The 19279-nt window shown below is 48.8% G+C and overlaps 6 protein-coding genes across 6 annotated transcripts; 2 read left to right on the forward strand and 4 right to left on the reverse strand.

Moving 5' to 3' along the window:
* Nucleotides 1-2600: 2600 nt before the first annotated feature.
* Nucleotides 2601-4802, reverse strand: LRP88_12600 (DUF2264 domain-containing protein; the record flags this gene model as incomplete). The annotated part of the gene is made up of 3 exons (XM_083248993.1): nucleotides 2601-3651; nucleotides 3708-3912; nucleotides 4118-4802. 3 exons carry the CDS (start codon nucleotides 4800-4802, stop codon nucleotides 2601-2603), a joined length of 1941 nt encoding a protein of 646 aa, XP_083095230.1.
* A 4862-nt stretch (nucleotides 4803-9664) lies between these two features.
* Nucleotides 9665-10953, reverse strand: LRP88_12601 (glycosyl hydrolase; the record flags this gene model as incomplete). The annotated part of the gene is made up of 2 exons (XM_083248994.1): nucleotides 9665-9763; nucleotides 9823-10953. The coding sequence occupies 2 exons, from the start codon at nucleotides 10951-10953 to the stop codon at nucleotides 9665-9667; spliced, it is 1230 nt and encodes a 409-aa protein (XP_083095231.1).
* Nucleotides 10954-11711: 758 nt separating this feature from the next.
* LRP88_12602 (uncharacterized protein) lies at nucleotides 11712-13049 on the reverse strand (the record flags this gene model as incomplete). The annotated part of the gene is made up of 4 exons (XM_083248995.1): nucleotides 11712-12160; nucleotides 12215-12279; nucleotides 12699-12856; nucleotides 12930-13049. The coding sequence occupies 4 exons, from the start codon at nucleotides 13047-13049 to the stop codon at nucleotides 11712-11714; spliced, it is 792 nt and encodes a 263-aa protein (XP_083095232.1).
* A 2251-nt stretch (nucleotides 13050-15300) lies between these two features.
* On the forward strand, nucleotides 15301-16140 carry LRP88_12603 (uncharacterized protein; the record flags this gene model as incomplete). The annotated part of the gene is made up of 4 exons (XM_083248996.1): nucleotides 15301-15466; nucleotides 15517-15689; nucleotides 15742-15979; nucleotides 16031-16140. The coding sequence occupies 4 exons, from the start codon at nucleotides 15301-15303 to the stop codon at nucleotides 16138-16140; spliced, it is 687 nt and encodes a 228-aa protein (XP_083095233.1).
* Nucleotides 16141-16203: 63 nt separating this feature from the next.
* Nucleotides 16204-17102, forward strand: LRP88_12604 (uncharacterized protein; the record flags this gene model as incomplete). The annotated part of the gene is made up of 2 exons (XM_083248997.1): nucleotides 16204-16588; nucleotides 16639-17102. The coding sequence occupies 2 exons, from the start codon at nucleotides 16204-16206 to the stop codon at nucleotides 17100-17102; spliced, it is 849 nt and encodes a 282-aa protein (XP_083095234.1).
* Nucleotides 17103-17443: 341 nt separating this feature from the next.
* Nucleotides 17444-18819, reverse strand: LRP88_12605 (uncharacterized protein; the record flags this gene model as incomplete). The annotated part of the gene is made up of 4 exons (XM_083248998.1): nucleotides 17444-17762; nucleotides 17838-17977; nucleotides 18032-18396; nucleotides 18495-18819. 4 exons carry the CDS (start codon nucleotides 18817-18819, stop codon nucleotides 17444-17446), a joined length of 1149 nt encoding a protein of 382 aa, XP_083095235.1.
* Nucleotides 18820-19279: the final 460 nt, after the last annotated feature.

Consider the following 19279-nt stretch of genomic DNA (forward strand, 5'->3'; position numbering starts at 1 on the left):
AAAACATCGGCGTCCATTTTGATGTGGAAATACCTCATGCCTGACAAGTCGGCATCATGGACTCCGCGTACGATCCTTCCTCCGAGGCCGAGCTCCCGTCATGCAGTGGGTGCAGGAAGCGCAAGCTCAAGTGCTCAAGACAGAAACCGGCTTGTTCCAATTGCGAGCGGCTTCGTAAGTCCCAGCGGAGCGGTTATGGCGTGACTAATCGGTTTAGAAACGACATGCGTCTATGAAGCACGGCGGGCCAAGCCTGGGTTGAAGAGTGGTGCCGTGGAGGGTCTCAATCAACGGCTAGGTATGTCATATGTTACGCTACTGCGTGCCCTTGGCTTATGAAGAGACAGAAAAGGTAGAGAGAGCCTTGTTTGGACAAGCTCATACCGAAGATGGAGGAGAATCCGCTTTTCCTGACATTGAGCCTGCTCACAGGGCGAATGTGCTATCTCCCCTTGAAGCTGTGCTTTCAACCCTGGCTGGAGAGTTGCAGAAACTCAACCAGAATATGATACCAAACAGGGAACAAAGGCAGGAGATATCAGCCCGGAAGCGAAGAAGATATGAAGCTCCAGAGGACGAGGAGCCACGGCAAGACTATAATGTGATTGATGAGGCCCTTGACGACTTGATAGATGCATACTTTTCTCATGTACAACCGTGGATTCCCATGATCAACATGAGAGACTTTAGGACACAGGCTCAAAGCAACAGGGACCAAGTCAAGGTTGTTCTACAAGCCATGACTGTAGCCACCCTTCGATATCTTAAGCCTGATGGAGAACCCCTTTCACCAGAGTTTGTCAAGAATGAGACTTGCAAACTCAGACGAACAGTCCTATTGGACGCTTTGGATGGCCTCACTTTGGAGAACCTACAAGCGCTTATCATTATTGCCTTTACTGATGTAAGTCATTAACAATTGGTCTGCTTGTGCTGTACTTACATGGTAGATTGGGGATGGCAACTTGGACAAGGCCTGGCCCATAATTGGTTCACTTACTAGGACTGTTGAGTACATGGAACTTTCAGTAGAGGCCGAAGACCGTCATCAGCGACCAGCCGTATTGCCATCTACAACTTGTCTACCTCCACCTCTCAAATGGGTTGAGGAAGAAGAAAGACGGAGGGTTTTCTGGAACATCTTTATTCTTGATAGGTAGGAATCCCCCCTTGATGAGAACGCAGCTAACATTTCTAGGTTCTCATCTGTCGTCAAAGGGTAGGCAGCAAGCCCAACTGTTTAACTCCGCTGACACGTTTAGATGGAATACGAGTCTGACCGCTGCGGATGTCTGTCGTAGGCTACCTATCTGCGGTGGTAAATGGTTTGAAGATGAGCCTGCAGTCACGCCGTATTTTGGTATTTGGGATCGTTCAAGGGCCAAGATAGGCAACTCCATTACCTTTTTGCCAGGACATTACCCAAGCCCTTCTCACTCGACAGGCGCAGAGGCTAATGACGCCGAGTCTTCATCACATGGTCAAAAGAGTTCAAGTACAGTGGACATGTCCATGGTTGGCGCGTTTGCCTACTATGTCGAGTCCATCGAGTCATTGAGCCAGATCACAACCTACTTTCTGCAGACAAAGATTGACTTTAACAACCGCCAAGAGGTTTCAAGCTGGCTGACGAGGTTCAAGGAGCTAGATCTCCGCTTAGTACAGTAAGTATCCGGCCAAAGACAACTCTGGAAAGCATCTAACACGAGTAGTTGGAAGATGTACCTCCCCCAGCAATGGAAAGACTCGGGGATTTCACGAGAAACAATGCCTGGAGTCATGGATCCGAACATGACTGTAGCTAATGCAACCCACAACATATCCCTGATTCTTCTACACCAACGAATCGCTTATCCAGATGCCGAACTTAGTGGCATCCGACTGCCAAGTCTTTGTAGTGCTGATACTTGTTACAATGCTGCAATGGAGACGGCAAATATGACGACCAAGTATCTGGAGGGCTCATCACCAAAACTACCTGTATCGCCGCAACTGGGAATATGTGCCTTTGTTAGTGGACGAGTCCTTCTAGGTAAGTGGCCCCTTTTCGTGCAAACAGAACTAACGAGGGCAGTTCATTGGCGTTACTATAAGACAGCTCTGACTGAAGAATTCAGTGTACTGGTGGATAATTTGAAAGAAATGTCCCGACGATGGCATGGCAACAGAATGCAAGACCAACAGTCATGCTTCTTTTCCCAGCTCTCTGACCGACTGAGCAACCTCTACTATGAGTTTCAAGGGGCTGAAGAGGCTACACCAGATTCCACTGATTGTCAAAGACAGCCGACAGACGTGGCCTTGGGTCCTCAGATCCCAAACTTTACAAATACTTACCAACCGTGCCCTCAAGCAAATTTGGCATCGCAGTTTTCAGTCCTAGCGCCGCCTGTCCCTGCCAGGCAAGGTAATCAGTGGAGAGCTGCTGACTCAATATCCCCATCAAGCGCCAGAGCAGACGAATTGTCTGCAATATCACAGATTCTGATGGAAAGTGACTTTTTAGAAATGGACAGGATCATCAGCTTTGAGGATATGATGGCTGCGGGAGATTTGCAGCACACAGTGCTGTGAGTTAGACGCCCTGGTTGGACGCGGACTCAGTATGATACACTGATGAAATCACCATCCGACTTGGTGTTTCCCATGTCGATAACTGGCTCATCTAGCCATCGATCTCTCAAACTTGCCCCCTGATTCTTCCAACCTCCGTTGGCCTCCCGAGAGATAGCAAATACCTTTGTAACCAGAATAATCTCCCCGCCCCCGCTCCCATCAATGGTGTGCTCAATCGTAGGGATGAGAGTGCGCTGTCTCATCAAGTTGGTGTTTGGCTCAGGCTTCAAGGGGCTGACAGTCGTCCCAGCCAAGACATTTGTTGTGATACCCGAAGCCCCTTGTTCGCTGAGGATTAAGACTGATCTTTCGTCCTGTAAAACTCCTTCCACCTCTCCCAGGTCGCACCTTGTGAGTAGGTCGGCTGAATCAAGCTGTCCCAACTCAAGAGTGTCCTTCACATGACGACCGTGAATGGCAAAACCGCCCTCTGCCGTGAACACTTTGCCCAACTTCAAATGTCCACTGACACGGTGAATTCTGATGTGCCAGTCTGGCCACTGCGCTGTTGGAGGAACTATAGTAGTACTGACAGACACAGAGCGGTCCGTCCAAGGGAACCATTGCACTGTTGCTACCGGGACCTGTTGGAGTGCAGCAGCATGAACTGTTGCCGTCTTGAACTCGGGCTCAGCACACTTGTATTTTACAGCCCAAGTTTCCATACCGTCTCGACTCAAGGCAAGTGTGTTGTCTGGTGCCAATTGGGCTAGTCCATAGCCCCCTGATGGGACGGAAAAGCCAAAAGCTGAGGAATAGGCAAATTTGCTGTACTTTGCCATGATACCCTTGAATGGAGTCGCCAAAAACTGCGCAAAGGATAGCATGAAATGGTGGTTTCCTCCTGGGTGGTTGCAGAGGATCTGACGAGGTGCTGGAAGGACACGCAGGGGTTCCTCTCGAAGAGCTTCGGGATATGGAGCCTCGGGTTCACTCCAGAAATCGCTGTTTTCTGAGAGTCCAACAACTATCAAGGATTTGAGAGCCCAGTAGACAGATTGAGGAGAGTTGTAGTCCTCTGTGAGGTACATTTGCCTAGGCTGTTAGCGGTTGCGAAGAGAGTAGAAGCGGAAACTCACGGGTATATCCACCCAAAGTTCAAGACGCCGTCTGTGTAGAAAATTTCGCTCGAGTGTCTAGCCCACCATCGCAAGTGCCGTAGTAGAAAGCCTTTGACTACGCCAGGGCTATCCAAAGGATCGGGCATGTCTGGGACGTCGGCAACAGCAAGTGCTGCAAAGAAACCACCACAGGCGAATCGATATGTCAATGACCGGCCAAAGGGAATAGTGGCGCCTAAAGAGTCAGTACTCCGTCATTGGATCTGAAAGACACCTACCGGCTTTGTCAAAGAATCGGCAGAACCCACGCCCAAAATCCCTTGCTTGCTGCCGGTATCGTTTGGTACGCTCAGGATCCATGTCTCCAGCAAACCTTGTGTATAAAAGCTGACTGAACTGGATTGCAAAGCTACCCGAGTAGTAACAAGCATTCCTACTACTTCGGACCGTGTTTGCTTTTCCCGTCTCTTTGTATGTCTCGTACTCTTGAAGGTCAAGCTCTGCAGATCGCCAGAGACCGTCGCCAGACCATCCGTCAGTGATATAAAACTCGTCAAGGCGTTCCAAATCCTCCTTGAGATGATGCCGCAGGGCAGGTGTATCAACTTGGCAGACTTTGAGCAGCGCGAGGTTGGCAAACACGCGAAACCACAGCCAGTTGGCTTGAGGCATGTCCTTGCCATGGAGGCCAGATAGCCAGGCGATCAGATTCTGCTGTGCTTTTTGGCTAAGTCGTTCCCAAAGTAACTCCCGTGGTGAAGCCAACAACGAAAAGGAGATCATTTCAGCTTCAACCATGCGCTGATCGAAAGACTTGATGGGTCCCCAGTAATCTGGACTCTCAGGATCAGTACCGGCTTCAAAACCATCTAACCAAGATTGAATGAGTTCCATATTGCCGGTCCTCCCCATAAGCAGAGCACCGATGGCCCAGAACGGCCGTGCAAAGCCTTCAAGTTGCGCAGCAGTCTCATCAAAGTGAGTTCCTGTTGAGTGGGGGATTCGGACTCGGCCTTTGCCAGGTGACATGTACTGCATGAGTGGTCGAATGAGGGCTTCCGCCGCCCGGATGACATCATCTCGGGTCTCGAACGGATTGTCGCTAAAACCTGAAAGAGGAGGCATTTCGACGGCTACGTTTGGGGCTGTCAGAATCAATAATGGGATCTCATACAATGATGAAAAGATGAAGTTGTCAAGTTCATCGGTCCCCGGAGAGCTATCGGCCGTGGTTGACCGCTTAACCAAGAATGGAGCGATGATCTCGGGGTTCGGAAGAGTTGCGGGGTTGGCTTCCGAACCGCTAACACGAAAGATTCATACGCGACTTTCTCAGCAGTACCGGTACGTCTGTTCCTCTAATCCACCCCAACAGCCGCAATGGGCAGCATTGATCCAATTCCCAGTGACCTGCTTGGTCTCAATGGTACCACCAATCCCCAAGGGATACGAGAGCGTCTCCCAGAGCTATTTGACGAAAATATCACTGCCAAAATATTGAGAACAGCAGTCAAGCATCTTGAAGGAAACGTGAGTTCTCTGTTCAAACCTGTGACCATAGCTTACAAGCCTAGAACCCTCCTACAAAGTACCCCGAGGTCGTACCCCAGGATGGTCCCAAATATGGTCACTACCAAGTGCGAAACATCGACTTTTGGACCTGCGGCTTTTTCCCTGGCTGCATTTATTCGCTTTTGGAGAGATTCATCAAGTACCCTGAGAGTATGAAGTCAAGCACCAGTAATGGCAAGAATCTCTTCGCTGTGCGACGTCGGCTTGAAGCTCTAGGCCGTACCTGGTCGGACCCGATCCACGGAGAATCCCGTCTCACCAACACACACGATATGGGATTCATCATGTTACCACATATGCGACCCAGATGGGAACTTTATCACGATGAAAAATCCCTTGAAAGCATTATTACATCCGCAAGAAATTTGGCTACTCGGTTCAGCCCAGCAGTGGGAGCCATTCGTTCTTGGGATGAAGATATTTGGTTGCTGGTGACCTCTGGTAGAGGGAAACTGGGTGATTACATTGTAATCATTGACTCTATGTGCAATCTTGACCTTCTATTCTACGCATCCGTGCAAACAGGCGATGTCTATTTGGCACAGATTGCAGTGACCCATGCTCGGACCCTACTGAAGTCTCACATCCGGCCCGAGCCCAACTTGGCGCGTAACGGCTATGGTGGTATGCTCTACAGCAGCGGTCATGTTGCCAACTTCTCTTGGTCAACTGGCGAGGTCCTGGAGAGACTCACGGCGCAAGGTCATAGCCCAACCTCGACGTGGTCGCGTGGTCAGGCCTGGGCTATCCTTGGATACGCTCAGACCTACACGTGGACCAGGAAGAGCGAATTCCTTCAAGTGGCTTGCGGATTGGCTGAGTTCTTTCTCCTCAAAATGGAGACAGCCCCAGACTGTGTTGAGATAGACATTCAGGGGCCGAACGGGAGTCTGAAAAAGTCCGGGCGATATGTACCAGTGTGGGACTTTTCAGCACCATCAGAAGAGTTCTCTCCACCACTAAGGGACACTTCGGCTGGGGTATGTGCGGCGAATGGTTTGCTTGTTCTGTCACAAGCACTGGCAATGGAAAACAGATCTTTGAGCTCAAGGTATCTCGAAGCTGCTATTACAATTGTTGAAGACACTCTGGCATACTCTCTTTCGCAGGAAAAGGCGGAACTTGCAATCCACGGCGATGAGTTAGTTGGAGTCGATTCAGTAGATGGCAGGACTTTCGAGTCGATTTTGCGGAATGCCACAGTCTCAAATAATCCGGCCGGGATGGTACAGATTAGGGATCATGGGTTGGTATATGCTGACTACTATTTGATTGAGTTTGGGACGCGACTTCTTAGAATGGGGCTATTGTAGAGCTCGATTGTAAGCTCTTCGCGGGGTTCTGAAACTACGAAGCAGCATCTAGCTTGATAATTCACGGTTGCTGGTTATGTTTGTAGGAAACCCGCCTCATTATGGTCTTTGACAATGAAGTTCTCTTGAAGGATCAACATACAGCCATCAACACATTAGTTCATATTGAAAGTTATGTTCCTTGTCATTTCGGTGCTCTATTTCTAGCAACATCAAGCATACGGTGCTTTATAGTATTGGGCTTAGGTATCGTTTGATAAGGGCTGTACTGGGGAGAATGAAATCTCTACGCGTGTAATCATGCTGAACAAAAGAACAGCAAGCATCTCGCCTCACAATCAGCACATTGAGCCAAACCAGTAGTCTGAGCCAGATTTCAGACTCTCCAAAGAAGGTCTCTTCGCATCATGAGTCTAGTTGGAATCTACAGGCCTGGCTGGGTTGGTCGCTGTCCCTAACCCTTAGCCCTAAGGAAAGGGGTTGCAATAAGCTTAACCTGACCTTACGAGAAATTTCCCAATGCAGAAAGTCGGCCAAAACCTTATTTCCACTTATGAAACCTTGCGGTCCGTCATTCTTTCGTGAATTCCTTTCACATAGATAGGCAAAGGCAAGTGAGGTTATGTTTATCTCGGTGCTGAGGCCCGATCACATCTGCCAAAACCACTAGCATACTAAGGGAGTTTCTGCGCCCACCAATGATGTTTAAAAGGAATGCCATACATGACAGAAAAATCACTGTTATATCGTTGATTCTGTACATGGGTCAGGGTTGATCTCAGGGAGCGGGTTCCCCAACCATATCACAAGATTGTCTACGATAATAGTTCGTAGATGTGCCACTAACCGCTTAGGATTGGATATGAATTCCAAATGATCAATAAAAAGGAGGCTAAAAACCAATGCCATGAATGGCGAATAACAACTGGTTGTGTCCTGCTTCTTTCTTGCATCCCGAATGGTTCATATCTATTGATAATACCAGAATAAGCAAAACCTGCAGCTTCTCCCCCCTTAAACTCTTGCTTCTAATTCTTGACGGAAAGGTTTAATCCAATCTCTGGAAGTCACGGTTCCTCCTGGCTTACACAGAAGGATAGTACTCAAAATCGAAAAGACCCTTCGCAGGGTTTTCAAATGACCTTGCCACATTGTAAAGCTCAGTTCCCCGTTTTTGATAATCAGGCAGGCCAAGATTCATATGAGCTGCCCAGTCTTCATTGTAGACGCTAGTGCATCGACTCAAATTCTTCCATGAAGTAAAGACCAAAGAGTTCGTTTCTGAACTCTTGCCTTGTTTACGCGAAAGATTGATTTTGTAGTCTGTGGAGCGCAAATTGCAAGACCATAGCCTTTGAAGGTCAGACCCGAGTCTCGAATATGCATCGCAACGAGACCAACATTTTTGACTATGAGTCCACAGGCATGTGTGTAGGTCTTGGCCGGAAATCTTGCATTCCTGGCTGGGGTGCTTTCCCATGCACGACTGACCACTCTTTTGAACAGTAGGAAGCTGGGGCCGAAAGATAAACGGCAAAACTTCAGTCCACTTTACATGTTGGCAAACATTCTCGAGTTTAGTGCTCTTTTGAAGCATCTTCTCTAGCTTCTCCACATTCTCCGACGCGAAAGCCATTTTGCCAGCGGAGAGCACCAGCTCAGTCTTTAGAACAAGGGTTCTTGTAAAGTCTTGCGGAAACATTGCTGGTTATCTTGACCCTTCCAGCAGTGTATTGGTCGGTCGAAAAAAGGTAATTGATGTCGTATAGCCCCGAGTCAAATCGATATGACCGGGCGATGGAGGCCACAATGTCAAAGTGGACCTGCCTTGGGAGACTCCAAGTATTCGAGCGCCCGTCCATTGCCGTACTGGACACATCTCCTAGGACCTTCGTACTCATTCCAGGTCCTGTATTTTCTTGGAGGGTGGAATTTCGAACAGGTTTCGCATAGAATTTCGGATAGCCACATTCCGTCTCGTTCCAGACGGCGAAGAAACATGTATCGCTCATGGCCTGGATTGAGTCTCAAAGCTCCGCCCAAAACCTGGTGAGTATGACGGCAGGTGAAAGCAAGGCAGGCTTGGTTGATGACGTTCAAGTATGTGGCAATCTTGATCAACACTTCCCTCGGGAGTGCTTGGAGGGTAGCGGGAGTCCAGAGAATCGGGGTCAGGGTCACTGTCTGAAATTGCTGGTGTTTATCGATGAGTTCAATCTTCTCGTTGACAATTTCTTCGAGAGGGATCTTGGCGAGTTCCTCAGACATTGTTGAATGAGAAGATTCGTAATGCTGGTGAATGAGAAAAGGAGCATCATCCGAATACTGGGTCTGGTGTCTCGCAGAGCTGAGATGTGTCAAGAGTCGTCGCACTGGGGAACAAAGCTTCTTGAGACCAAGGTTTCGAGGCCCTGTCTGCTGTGTGAAGTGACTCATGTTGATATGTGTTCTTTAGTCTCAGTGGACCAGAGAAGGAATCGATGTCGGTAGACGAGAGACAGAAATGAATGTTGGTGGAGACAACAATTATTGTTAGCGAGCTAGCGGAACTGATGTCGGACGAGAGATGATGATGATGGTTGGTGAGGCGGAGAGAGCAGTCGACGTTGGTGACCAGGGACAGCAACAGAAACAACTGATGCTGGTAGATGAGAGATGGTGATTGCTGATGATCAGAAGCGACTGATGTTGGTGAAGACAGGAAGAGATGAAATTGATGTTGCTAAGCTAGCAAATTAGCTGACACTGGACGAGAGGCAGCAATTTTTGATGAGTTGGGAAAACAATTGATGTTGATGGAGAAATTGGAGTCAGGCCTTGGTAGGAGGGGACTGGCATTATATGGATCTTCAAAACAGACTTTTTCAAGAATTTTCAACGTAAACAACACAAAAAATACTATTCATGTTGAGGGGAAGGCTGTGAAAGCTTCAACAAACTTAATATTTCTGTGCTAGGCCTCCAGTATGTCAGCCTAAACCTGGACAATCAGGCTTTCGGCATGACTCTTAACATAGAGTGCAGTCCAAACATAAGAAGTTTTTCAGCATCACCATGTTGACAAATCCCCGTTACCACTTGCCACGAACAAGACTCACATGCTTACGACTTGCTGGAAAACAGCTCGTATTCGTAGCTAGCAAAGAGGAATGGAGCAACTCCTTTGAGATCGTTTTGGAAGAGCGGCATACTGGCGTAGTACTATGACATTGTTAGAAAGTATCCCTTTAGAAAGTTTCCCTCAGGTATGACAAACTCACCTCAAATGTACCGTTGGAACTCAAACTTCCTGTCTGCACAGTCCATTCCCAAGCCAAAGCCCCAGGACCTCTGGGCTGTGCAAACGAGGTTGTCATCAACTCGTATCCGTCCAATGCAGCCTTGGTATACTTTTTACCACTGATGTAACCCATCCGGAGAGCTTTGAGCAATCCATTGACACACATGGCTGATCCTGAGCTTTCAATATAGTTGCCATGTACACCAGCAAGCTCAGGGTCCATGATCAGCCACCATCCCTTGGTTTTCGGATCTTGCGCTGCGACAATTGCATTGATCAGAGACTTGAGGTAGGAAATTAGACGCTTTCGTCCACTGTGACTCTCAGGAAAGTAATCCAGAGTGTCTACCAGGGCCATGATATACCATCCAACAGCTCTACCCCAGACGTGAGGAGCAGCTCCCGTAACAGGATCAGCCCATATCTGTGTCTTGCCAGCATCAAATCCATGGACTGGCAATCCGTTAGTATGGTTGCTTGAAGTGGTGATTTTGTTGATGATATCGAATTGGAGGGCAATATCATCCCAAGCGGTGGTGTTGTCGGGCTCGAACTCATATGTCCAACGAGCGTAAAAGACATCCAACATGTAGATTCCATCCAACCACATCTGATCGATGTATCCTGGATATCGATGATAGAAGCCTCCCTCGGGAGTACGGCCGGTCCGGTCAATTTGGTTCCTCATGTAGGTTGCAGCCTTCTTGTAGATCTCATCGCCAGTAGCATTGAACATGTCGAGGAATGTATGGCCAATCCGGATATCGTCGATTGAGTTGCTGTTGTTGTAAAATAGCACTGTCCCGTCATGCTCTGGATAGAGAAGAATGTCGGCTCCGTGTTTGACATAGTCAAAGTACTTTTTATCGCCAGTTCGTTCATAGGCCAAGAGTACTCCAGAGTAAAAGGCAGACACCGTATAGGCGAGCGTGGGCTCAACGCCGTGTTGGATTTGGGAGTCGGCCATCCATGTTAGATATCTTGGCTTGCCTTGAAACTTGCCAGGCTTGATCTTTTCGGTAGGTTGTATGGTGAACCACCCACGGGGAAGTTGAACAGCAGCTAGTGCCGCACTGGCAATGAATTGGAGGACAAAGAGGGATCCCTTCATGATGGATGTAACTGAGACTGGTCGCTGCAACTATTCTTACATGCAAATGTGTCCGTTTAAATGCACGATAGTTCGGCAGACATATCCATACTTCTCCGGGGTGAAAATATACCGAGAGCCCGTTAAGACACTTTTCCGAATGCTGGCAAGAGATCAAGAGGTCAGATCACCTTCGATATCGACGACAGACTCTTCATTTACAAGGGATCGTCACCGAACACCCCCAAAAGGAAGTCCGGGGAAGTGGAGTTACAATAAGCTTGATTCGACCCACAAAACAACGCGACGTTGCTGGTGGGAAATTTAGATGGCATTTTACCATGCGGAAAAGCACAGGCGGAAAAGACACATGGATCATGCGCTCAGATGCTTCAGGGTCTTAAAAGTCAAATTTATTAAGGCATTGTGAATGAAAAGGACCGAGAGATTGCCGAATAGCTTTGTTGAGGGGTAACTTGTTTGTCCGAGGCGGGGAAGTCAACAGACACGCAAGGCCGACAGCCATATCGTAGCATACAGGCCAAGCCACGAAAGGTCAATAAGAGTTAGGCTACGGCGTTTGCGGCATCGGGATTAACTTCTTATCAAGGTAGTATTCTGATATTGTCTTTGAGACGCGTCGCAATACTCAATGATCAACAGCAGTTGGCAAATGACACAACGTAAGACGCGCTGAAACCATCAGATGGCGCCGCATTAAGTTGTCCATGATGCCAGCTATCCTAAAACCAAGACCTCATAAAAGTAATGTGGTCACATCAGATATCCAGCCTCGAAGTCGTCACCTCATACATGACCCTGATTCCCTTGTCTTGTGATTCAAGATCGTCACGCTGACTTCGACGGAAATCAGGCCCCAAAATCTGTTCGTCGCTCTGGTTGTCACCACGCACACGCTCTCCGCCCCTGACATATGGCTTTGTAAAAGGACCACCGATTCCTAGCTTTCGCTCTGCCTTTGTGATGGAATCCTCACCATCCGAGGTATCTCCATCCTTGGTATCTGGGCCAGGCCTCATTGTACTGCCACCAAACGTCTTTAGCGGGTATGATCCTCCTTCGCTTCGATCTTGGTAATTGCGGTATTTGCTACCGTCTCGAGAGGTCAACTTTTCCAAGTACTTCTTGTAAAGAGGCCGACAAACGGGGATTCCAATGCAGATCATGGTGACGGAGATTTCGGCAGCAGACCAGACGATGAGACCAACTGTATCCTCTGGAGGGTGTTAGTAGAGATAAAGCGAGGGTTGGAGGAACATACTCAGGTAGTTGGGGCTTGAAAGCTCTGGAACTTCGATGGTCCGTTTAATACCACATGCCCCAGCACTAAAAGGTGTCAGCAAGTATCGACAATGGCTATGGCATGTCTTACATGACGCCAAGACTAAGACTAGACAGAATTACAATCTTTTCCCTCGTATTCATTTGTAGACCCCAGATGAACAGCCAAGGGAACAGCGCATAGAAAAAGTCGACAATGACACACAAGACTAGACAGTCAGCCAATGCCATCAGTAACTGTTCACCATCACTTACTGCATAGAAGCATCGACACTGGTGTTGAATCAATATGGCAACGGCCTGGAATGCGACGGTCCCATAAATACTTGGGCGGCGAGCACTGTAACCAAAAGACAAAGCAGACAGATACAGACGCAGCCATCAAGACTCCCATGGATATCCAAATAACAACCTTGTGCCATTGAGCCTTGACAAGTCGAAGCAGAAATAGTCCAAGAGACCACTTAGCAACAGCCATACCCACAACAGCAAATGTTTGGCCAATGGCCTCGAATAGGATTGCATGCGCCGTGTCGTCAAGATCTTTGATATCGCTCATGTTCTGGCCAAAGCCATATTTCGCCGAAATCGTCGTAAAGAGGGTGTAGAAGAAGAGAAAGCCCTACAAGGTCAGAACGCGTCATCAACTCAGGGAAGCAACTCACAAATGCAAGATTGTAGACATGGTCGTCGACTCCATAAGACTTGACAACAAAGACTCGAGTATAGACTCGCAGTACAACAAAGATCAATGTCACTGCAGTCAATGACCACATGACAGAAATGGCCCAGGGCCCATCCCCTCCCATAGCCATGGCTGCGGTTCACTGCAATTGGGATCAAGTTGTTGTTCTGCAGAGATCGTGGGTCAAGTTACCGACCAGGCGGATTCGTTCGTCAGCTGACCGGCGGAGCCGTTGTGTCGGTATGGGCGGGCATAGATGTGCTTTTCTATCAAGGCATGGTCGATTTGAAGCATGCAAACTGTTGCAACCTTTGACAAGTGGATTCGGCCTGTCTTGCGGTTCAAACGAACCGTAGCAGTGGAACAGGTGGCTGATGCTGTAGGCTGAAGTCAAACCCCTAACTCCACCAGCGCAGGTACGGTGATTTCCAGAGACAGGTAGGGTAACAAGATCGTCGCTTCTGTAACTCACTCACTCATATGCTGGGCTGATGCTCTTGAAGCCGTGTTTGCTACAGGAGACAACTCCACAGCCAGCCGCTCCATCTCGGTTAGGCTGGTGTTGCGAAGCCCCGTTGACCTGCACAAGCCTGTACCGTTTTGGAGTATTGTTTCAAAGTGACAGTGAGAACGGATCCTGACAAAGGGTTGACGAATTATTACACTGTCGCGTGTTGCGACGTTGCCGGGAGAGACCCGTTGGACCCGCTACCCGAACAGATGATCGGCGTCGGCATTGATCAAAGAGGCTAGTAATACCAGGGAGCCCTGTTCATATCACGACCGAGAAAAGAGACATCAACGGTGCCGGGGTAGCCGTTCGTGTGCTCATCAGTGGATGACTCGGTTACTCCCGTCTACGGTGTGTCAGAACCCTAATTATTATGGGCTTCGGCAACAACTTGCCTGGATCGTGTTGTCATAATCGAAGAAATTTTCACAGAAAATCAATGTCCTTTGGGAGGGTTGGGCTTGTTGGCTTCCTGCTCGGAGCAAGGTTGAACCATGCTCAAGATTTGGACTCGAAGGAGAATCCAGGCCCAACTGCCGAGTAGGTTGGCGCTCAAATGTGCGGGGATTTACAAAAAGAAAGGGGCATTTGCCTAACACATCCCTGCGTCTTACGAGTCATACGATGTTCGGCGACCTGCCGCCTCGGGGGTAGCCCGGCCTCAACTTATCCTCGTCTTTCTTCAACAGGGTCAGTATAACCGAGGTGATGAGAAAACTTATTCTGTGTAGTCTTTGGTGGCGGCGGGAGGTAATTCGCCAACATTCCAAAAGGACCATGTCCATGTTAATGGATAACCCCCTTTATCTTGCATTTAATCACCCATGGCACCGCTCCGCTTGGCTTACCCAACCCAATACCAGGTACCACCGCAGATCTATGCCAGACCATTAATCTCGAAGAAGCAAACAAGATCTATGCCATGGCCATGGTTCTCGACTCTTGACCAGGGCTGCGCCTCGCTCGCTTTCGCCTCAGGCCTCGTCTACCATCTTGCTATGCGTGAGTGGATCAGATTCCAAAACGTAGGTATGGCTGCTACTGATGCAACATCGGCTGTGCATTCTGCACAATCCTCTGAGAAGTACGCAGAGTAGACAACGTCATGAATCCTCCTCACGCTTCAAGGCTGACAGCTACGCTTTAATGCAAGTTATGCCCGGGAAATCACCGTCAGAACTGAAAACTGGCAAACCTCACGATACTACGTAAACCTGCCTTGGGCAGTGTAGGGTTTCATCGCTTGTTTCGCTTGGGCCCTAGTCCCTGTGGGCTTCGCGGCGGCACCGGTCCGTACCGTGTCGTCACCAATCGGAAGCCGGTTTATATCTAGCCTGGGTCGATGGCTTGCAATAGCATCTACTAGGAGCCGTTGACTGTGGATCGAGACCCTGCTGCCCTAGCATGGATGACAAAACGGCTTCTGTGATACGGTTGTCGAGACTACACGAGTAGACCCAGGAGCCCACTGTCTAACCCGATAAACCAACAACGGTTACAGAGATCCACCAGAGCCCGCCCCAGAGCAACATCGCGGGCAAGTGGAAGCAAGGTTCCTAGAAGAAAGAGTCTCAAAGTCTGTAGACTCGGCGTTGGGCGGCGTTGGCTTGCGAAGCCCTCCTGATTTGGGTCTTCATTCTCACACCATAGATGGAAAAGGTAAGGGGCGTGACAGGCACAGCATGCATCATCCGTTTCTGTTGGTTCTAATACCACGTTGACAAACTCGCAATGTTGATCCCTGGTCAACCTGAGACGGGTAGTTCACTCCGAGGGGTTTAAATGATGCGCATGTCCTCTGCTTCTGCCTGACATGCGGTGGTAATACGGGAGATTGGACCTTGGATCTTCAGTAGGACCCATTTCCAAGATGAGTTCCATTGATACCTCTTATATTGAGGCACTCGTCCAGGGCTTGGACTGGAAGAGCCTTGCCACTGCCATTGTTGTGGTACCTATTCTTAGCATCACTGCTTGGTGGATTGTGTCATATTTCACTTCTCCCCTCCGAAAGTATCCTGGGCCGACTCTGGCTGGTAAGTCCATGGAATCCATTGACTAGTGCCGACTAACTCGGTCAATCAAGGCTGGACCAACCTTTGGCGTCTCTCCGTGGTCAGAAAAGGAAGTTATCACATTAAGATCAAGGAGCTCCACAACAAATATGGCCCTGTTGTTCGAATCGGACCCAACACTCTGGACTTTGACTTTCCCGAGTTGATCAAGACTCTTTATGGCACAGATGGCAAGTGGAAGAAGGTGAGTCTTGTCCCTAGGGTTAATAGTCAAGTGCTGACGTCTTTAGACCGAGTTCTATCACAACAACAGTGCCGTCATCAATGGCAAGATCACCTACCATCTCTTCAGTACCACTGATCAGGCCGAACATGCTCGTATGAAGCGTCCCATCGTCAAATATTACTCCCAGAGCAGTGTCATTGGCCTCGAACCCCTCTTTGACTCGCTCATCAGCGACTTTTGCGGTCACCTGGAGAACAGATTCATGAATGGCTCCGAACCTACAGAATGTGACCTCGGAGAGTGGATTGGTTTCTGTAAGCTACCACATATCTTGCCTTGACCATCGCTAACAAATCAAGATTCCTGGGATACCAACGGTGCTGCCTCCTTCAGCCAACGGTTTGGATACATGGACAAGGGCTATGACTATGACAACACCATTTCCATTGCCGACAAGGCTCTTGACTAGTATGTCTATTCCTTCATTCAATGTCTTCTCTCTAACACTTCCAGCTTCGCCGCTGTCGGTCAGATGCCCTTCTTGGATTTCCTTCTCGACAAGAACCCCGTCATGCGGATCGGTCCCCCCAACTTGGGTAACATCACTCGCATTTCTCTGGAACACTTGATCTCTCGTCTTCAGGGAAAGGATACCAACTACAACCCCAAAGTCCCCGACTTCTTGCAGCACTTTATCAAATCCAAAGAGACTCACCCTGACCTTGTCAATGATGGTATCATCATGGGCTACCTGCTGGTTAACCTTCTCGCCGGAGCTGATACGACTGCAATCACCATTCGTGCCATCTTCTGGTACGCTCTTCATAACCCCAGGGCGTACAAGAAGCTTGAAGAGGAAATTCTTGCCGCAGATCTGGCCGATGTTGCTTCTTTCAGCTCTGCCCGTGCTCTGCCATGTGAGTCGTCTTTTTTCTCCCCTTTGCAGTGATACACTGACACAATACAGACCTGGAGGCTTGTGCTCGTGAGGCTATGCGTATGCACCCTGGTGTCTGCATGCTCCTCGAGCGTTATGTGCCCGAGACTGGTCTGAAACTACCTGATGGCAGCTTTGTTCCTCCTGGCACTGCTGTGGGCATCAACCCGTACGTCGCTGGCCGAAATAAGGGCATCTGGGGAGAGGACGCGGACACCTATCGTCCCGAACGTTGGTTTCAGGGCGAAGGTGAGACCGATGCTGCTTACAAGGAGCGACTCCGCCTTTACAATGCTGCAGACCTTACCTTTGGAGGTGGTTCTCGAGTGTGCATTGGACGCAATCTTGCCCAGCTTGAGCTTTACAAGATTGTTGCCACTCTCATCAGAAAGTATGAGATCTCACTGGTGGATCCAAACCAGCCTTGGGTTGTCACTGGCAGCTGGTTCCCTCGACAGAAGGGTCTCAAGTGCTACTTGAAGAAGCGAGAGTAGATATTAGGCAGAGAACTAGCTCAGTTCATTTGCTAATAATTGAGGACATTTTCATGAAGAGAATTCTTATAACACTGAGAATGTATTGATTGGAGTACCGAAATGCTCAGCTGTCAAGGAGCACCTTGTATGAGAAAATGTTGCAGTTCATGCCACGTGGGCACCCTCTAGAATCTTGATTCACCAAGCAAATCGTTCTAAAACACGCTCAGAGCGCAATGATCCTTTCTCATCGGCTAGATTAATCATGCAGCTTCCAATTAAACTGCCCTTCGGTTGCCAGCATGCTACGAGGAGTTTTCGGTTATCGAAGGATCGCGTCAAACAACCCTGTATCCGTCTCACTCCTTCGTTGACCGTTTCGTCTCTCGAATCTCAAACTTGAACATCTCGTTAGAAAACACCCCATTTCGATCCCTCATCTTGTCTGCCGTCTCTGATCCTCCCACTGGCACACGGTATTCGAAACCGTCGCTCGCCGTTCGACCATCGGGCAGTGCATATGGGAACGGGAGGTACTCTGGGAGTAAACCCAGTTGACGCAAAACTGTTCCTTGATCCCAGGAAATATGTTCGTGGTAAAGTCTATCTCCGCGGACATTGACCACAGCGGTAAAGGGAACCTCGGCCTTGATATTTGTGGGTGGAACACCAGGGAGGCTGAAGTGGTCAGTTTATGTCTTGGGGAACCATGGCAACACTTACAGCCAGTCAATCTGCTGATCATGTGTAAACTTGAAGATGAACTCGTCTATTACACGATCAATTCCAACTGTACGACTAATAAGCTCGAGCTCAGTGTCGGCAGAGTTGTTGAAGATAAAGTTGTTCCGGTAAAAGTGTGTAAGCTTCTCTCGACCGACTCCGCCAGTCAACTGTAAAGAGTTAGCATCTTAAACTACCCAAACCGCCACACTTACTGTTGGAACATGGTTAACGTATGGTTCTTGGACCATTGTACTCATGGTATGCTCAACAGACCGGTCAGCGAATTCGTAATATGTGTGTTCCTCCCAAATCGCTTCGAGGTCAAAGTACGGTCCTTCCACTCGAGGTTTGAGAAACTGAAGATTTCTTGTGTGAGACAAAGACTCCAGTGAGTAGGAGAAGTGCTCATGGAATGGTGTAGCAAAAGCGTAGCTCTGGGCCTTGGGATAGTGATATTCAACGCCGGCGGCTTGGCTAGGGACAGGCTTTACGGGTTGTCCAGCCACGTGTCGGAGGAGTGGAACAGTAGTAGGAGCAAGGCTTGCTGAGTCGGCTTCATTTCCGTACACAATGGCAGAGACGATATCTGGGACCTCAGACAATCTGGATGCAACTTTATTCCAGAGCTCAGGGGCATATGCTTCAAGATGTTAGACTATCAACATGGAACAGTGTTTGACATACCAACTAAGCCAATTTTCCCCTTGTCGCATTTTTCACATTGGTCCAGAGCCCTAACAGCCTCATTAATCACATCTAGGCTTTCACCGCCCTCAAATGCATTCGGCTCAAGCTTAACCACTGTATAGCCCTCTTCAGCCCATTTTACGAGCTCTGATGGGACACCCTGGTCAATTCTCAAAGGATCGGCCGAGGAGTGGGCCAGAAGAATGAGTCCAGGACCATGACCACGGCGTGAGAGAGGAGGCAGCAATAATATGCCAGGCCGAATATCCTTCAGCTGTGGCGTTGGCAGCGGCGCAGGAGGTTTCGTGATGTCTGCGTACATTATTAAGTGCTTGTGAAGCTAGTGCGTCAAGTGAAGCTCTCGAAAGTGGGCATGCGAAGCTACTCCGCATTCTAAAGAGGGGTTTCTTCCGGATAAGCTTGATAGGGGAAACCTCGGCAAGTCAGAAAGCCAAGCACAGGCTCTCTCCTGATAGAGTTTATCACTGTTACATCCGGTTGGCAGAACCCTGTACCCGACAGTGATAACTCTGTCACTTTAAGAATCTATCTTCGAGCAGCCAGGACATACAAATCGCCCAAAATACAAGTGCATCATGTTCAAAAACATTGTACCTATGCTCACAGTGTTTGGAATGGACACCGATCATTAAAAATACTCGGGCTTAAATGTCAGATCTGCAATAGTTTCATGGATGAGACGATTCCGTAGGCTTCAATATATATACAGCCTACAAATATGGTTGTAATCCTGAAATCAAGGCTTTATTTATGTATCAGTG

Source organism: Fusarium phalaenopsidis (assembly GCF_050370095.1).
Source record: "Fusarium phalaenopsidis strain FUZ10S chromosome Unknown contig_32320, whole genome shotgun sequence".
Classification (NCBI taxonomy): Eukaryota; Fungi; Ascomycota; class Sordariomycetes; order Hypocreales; family Nectriaceae; genus Fusarium; species Fusarium phalaenopsidis.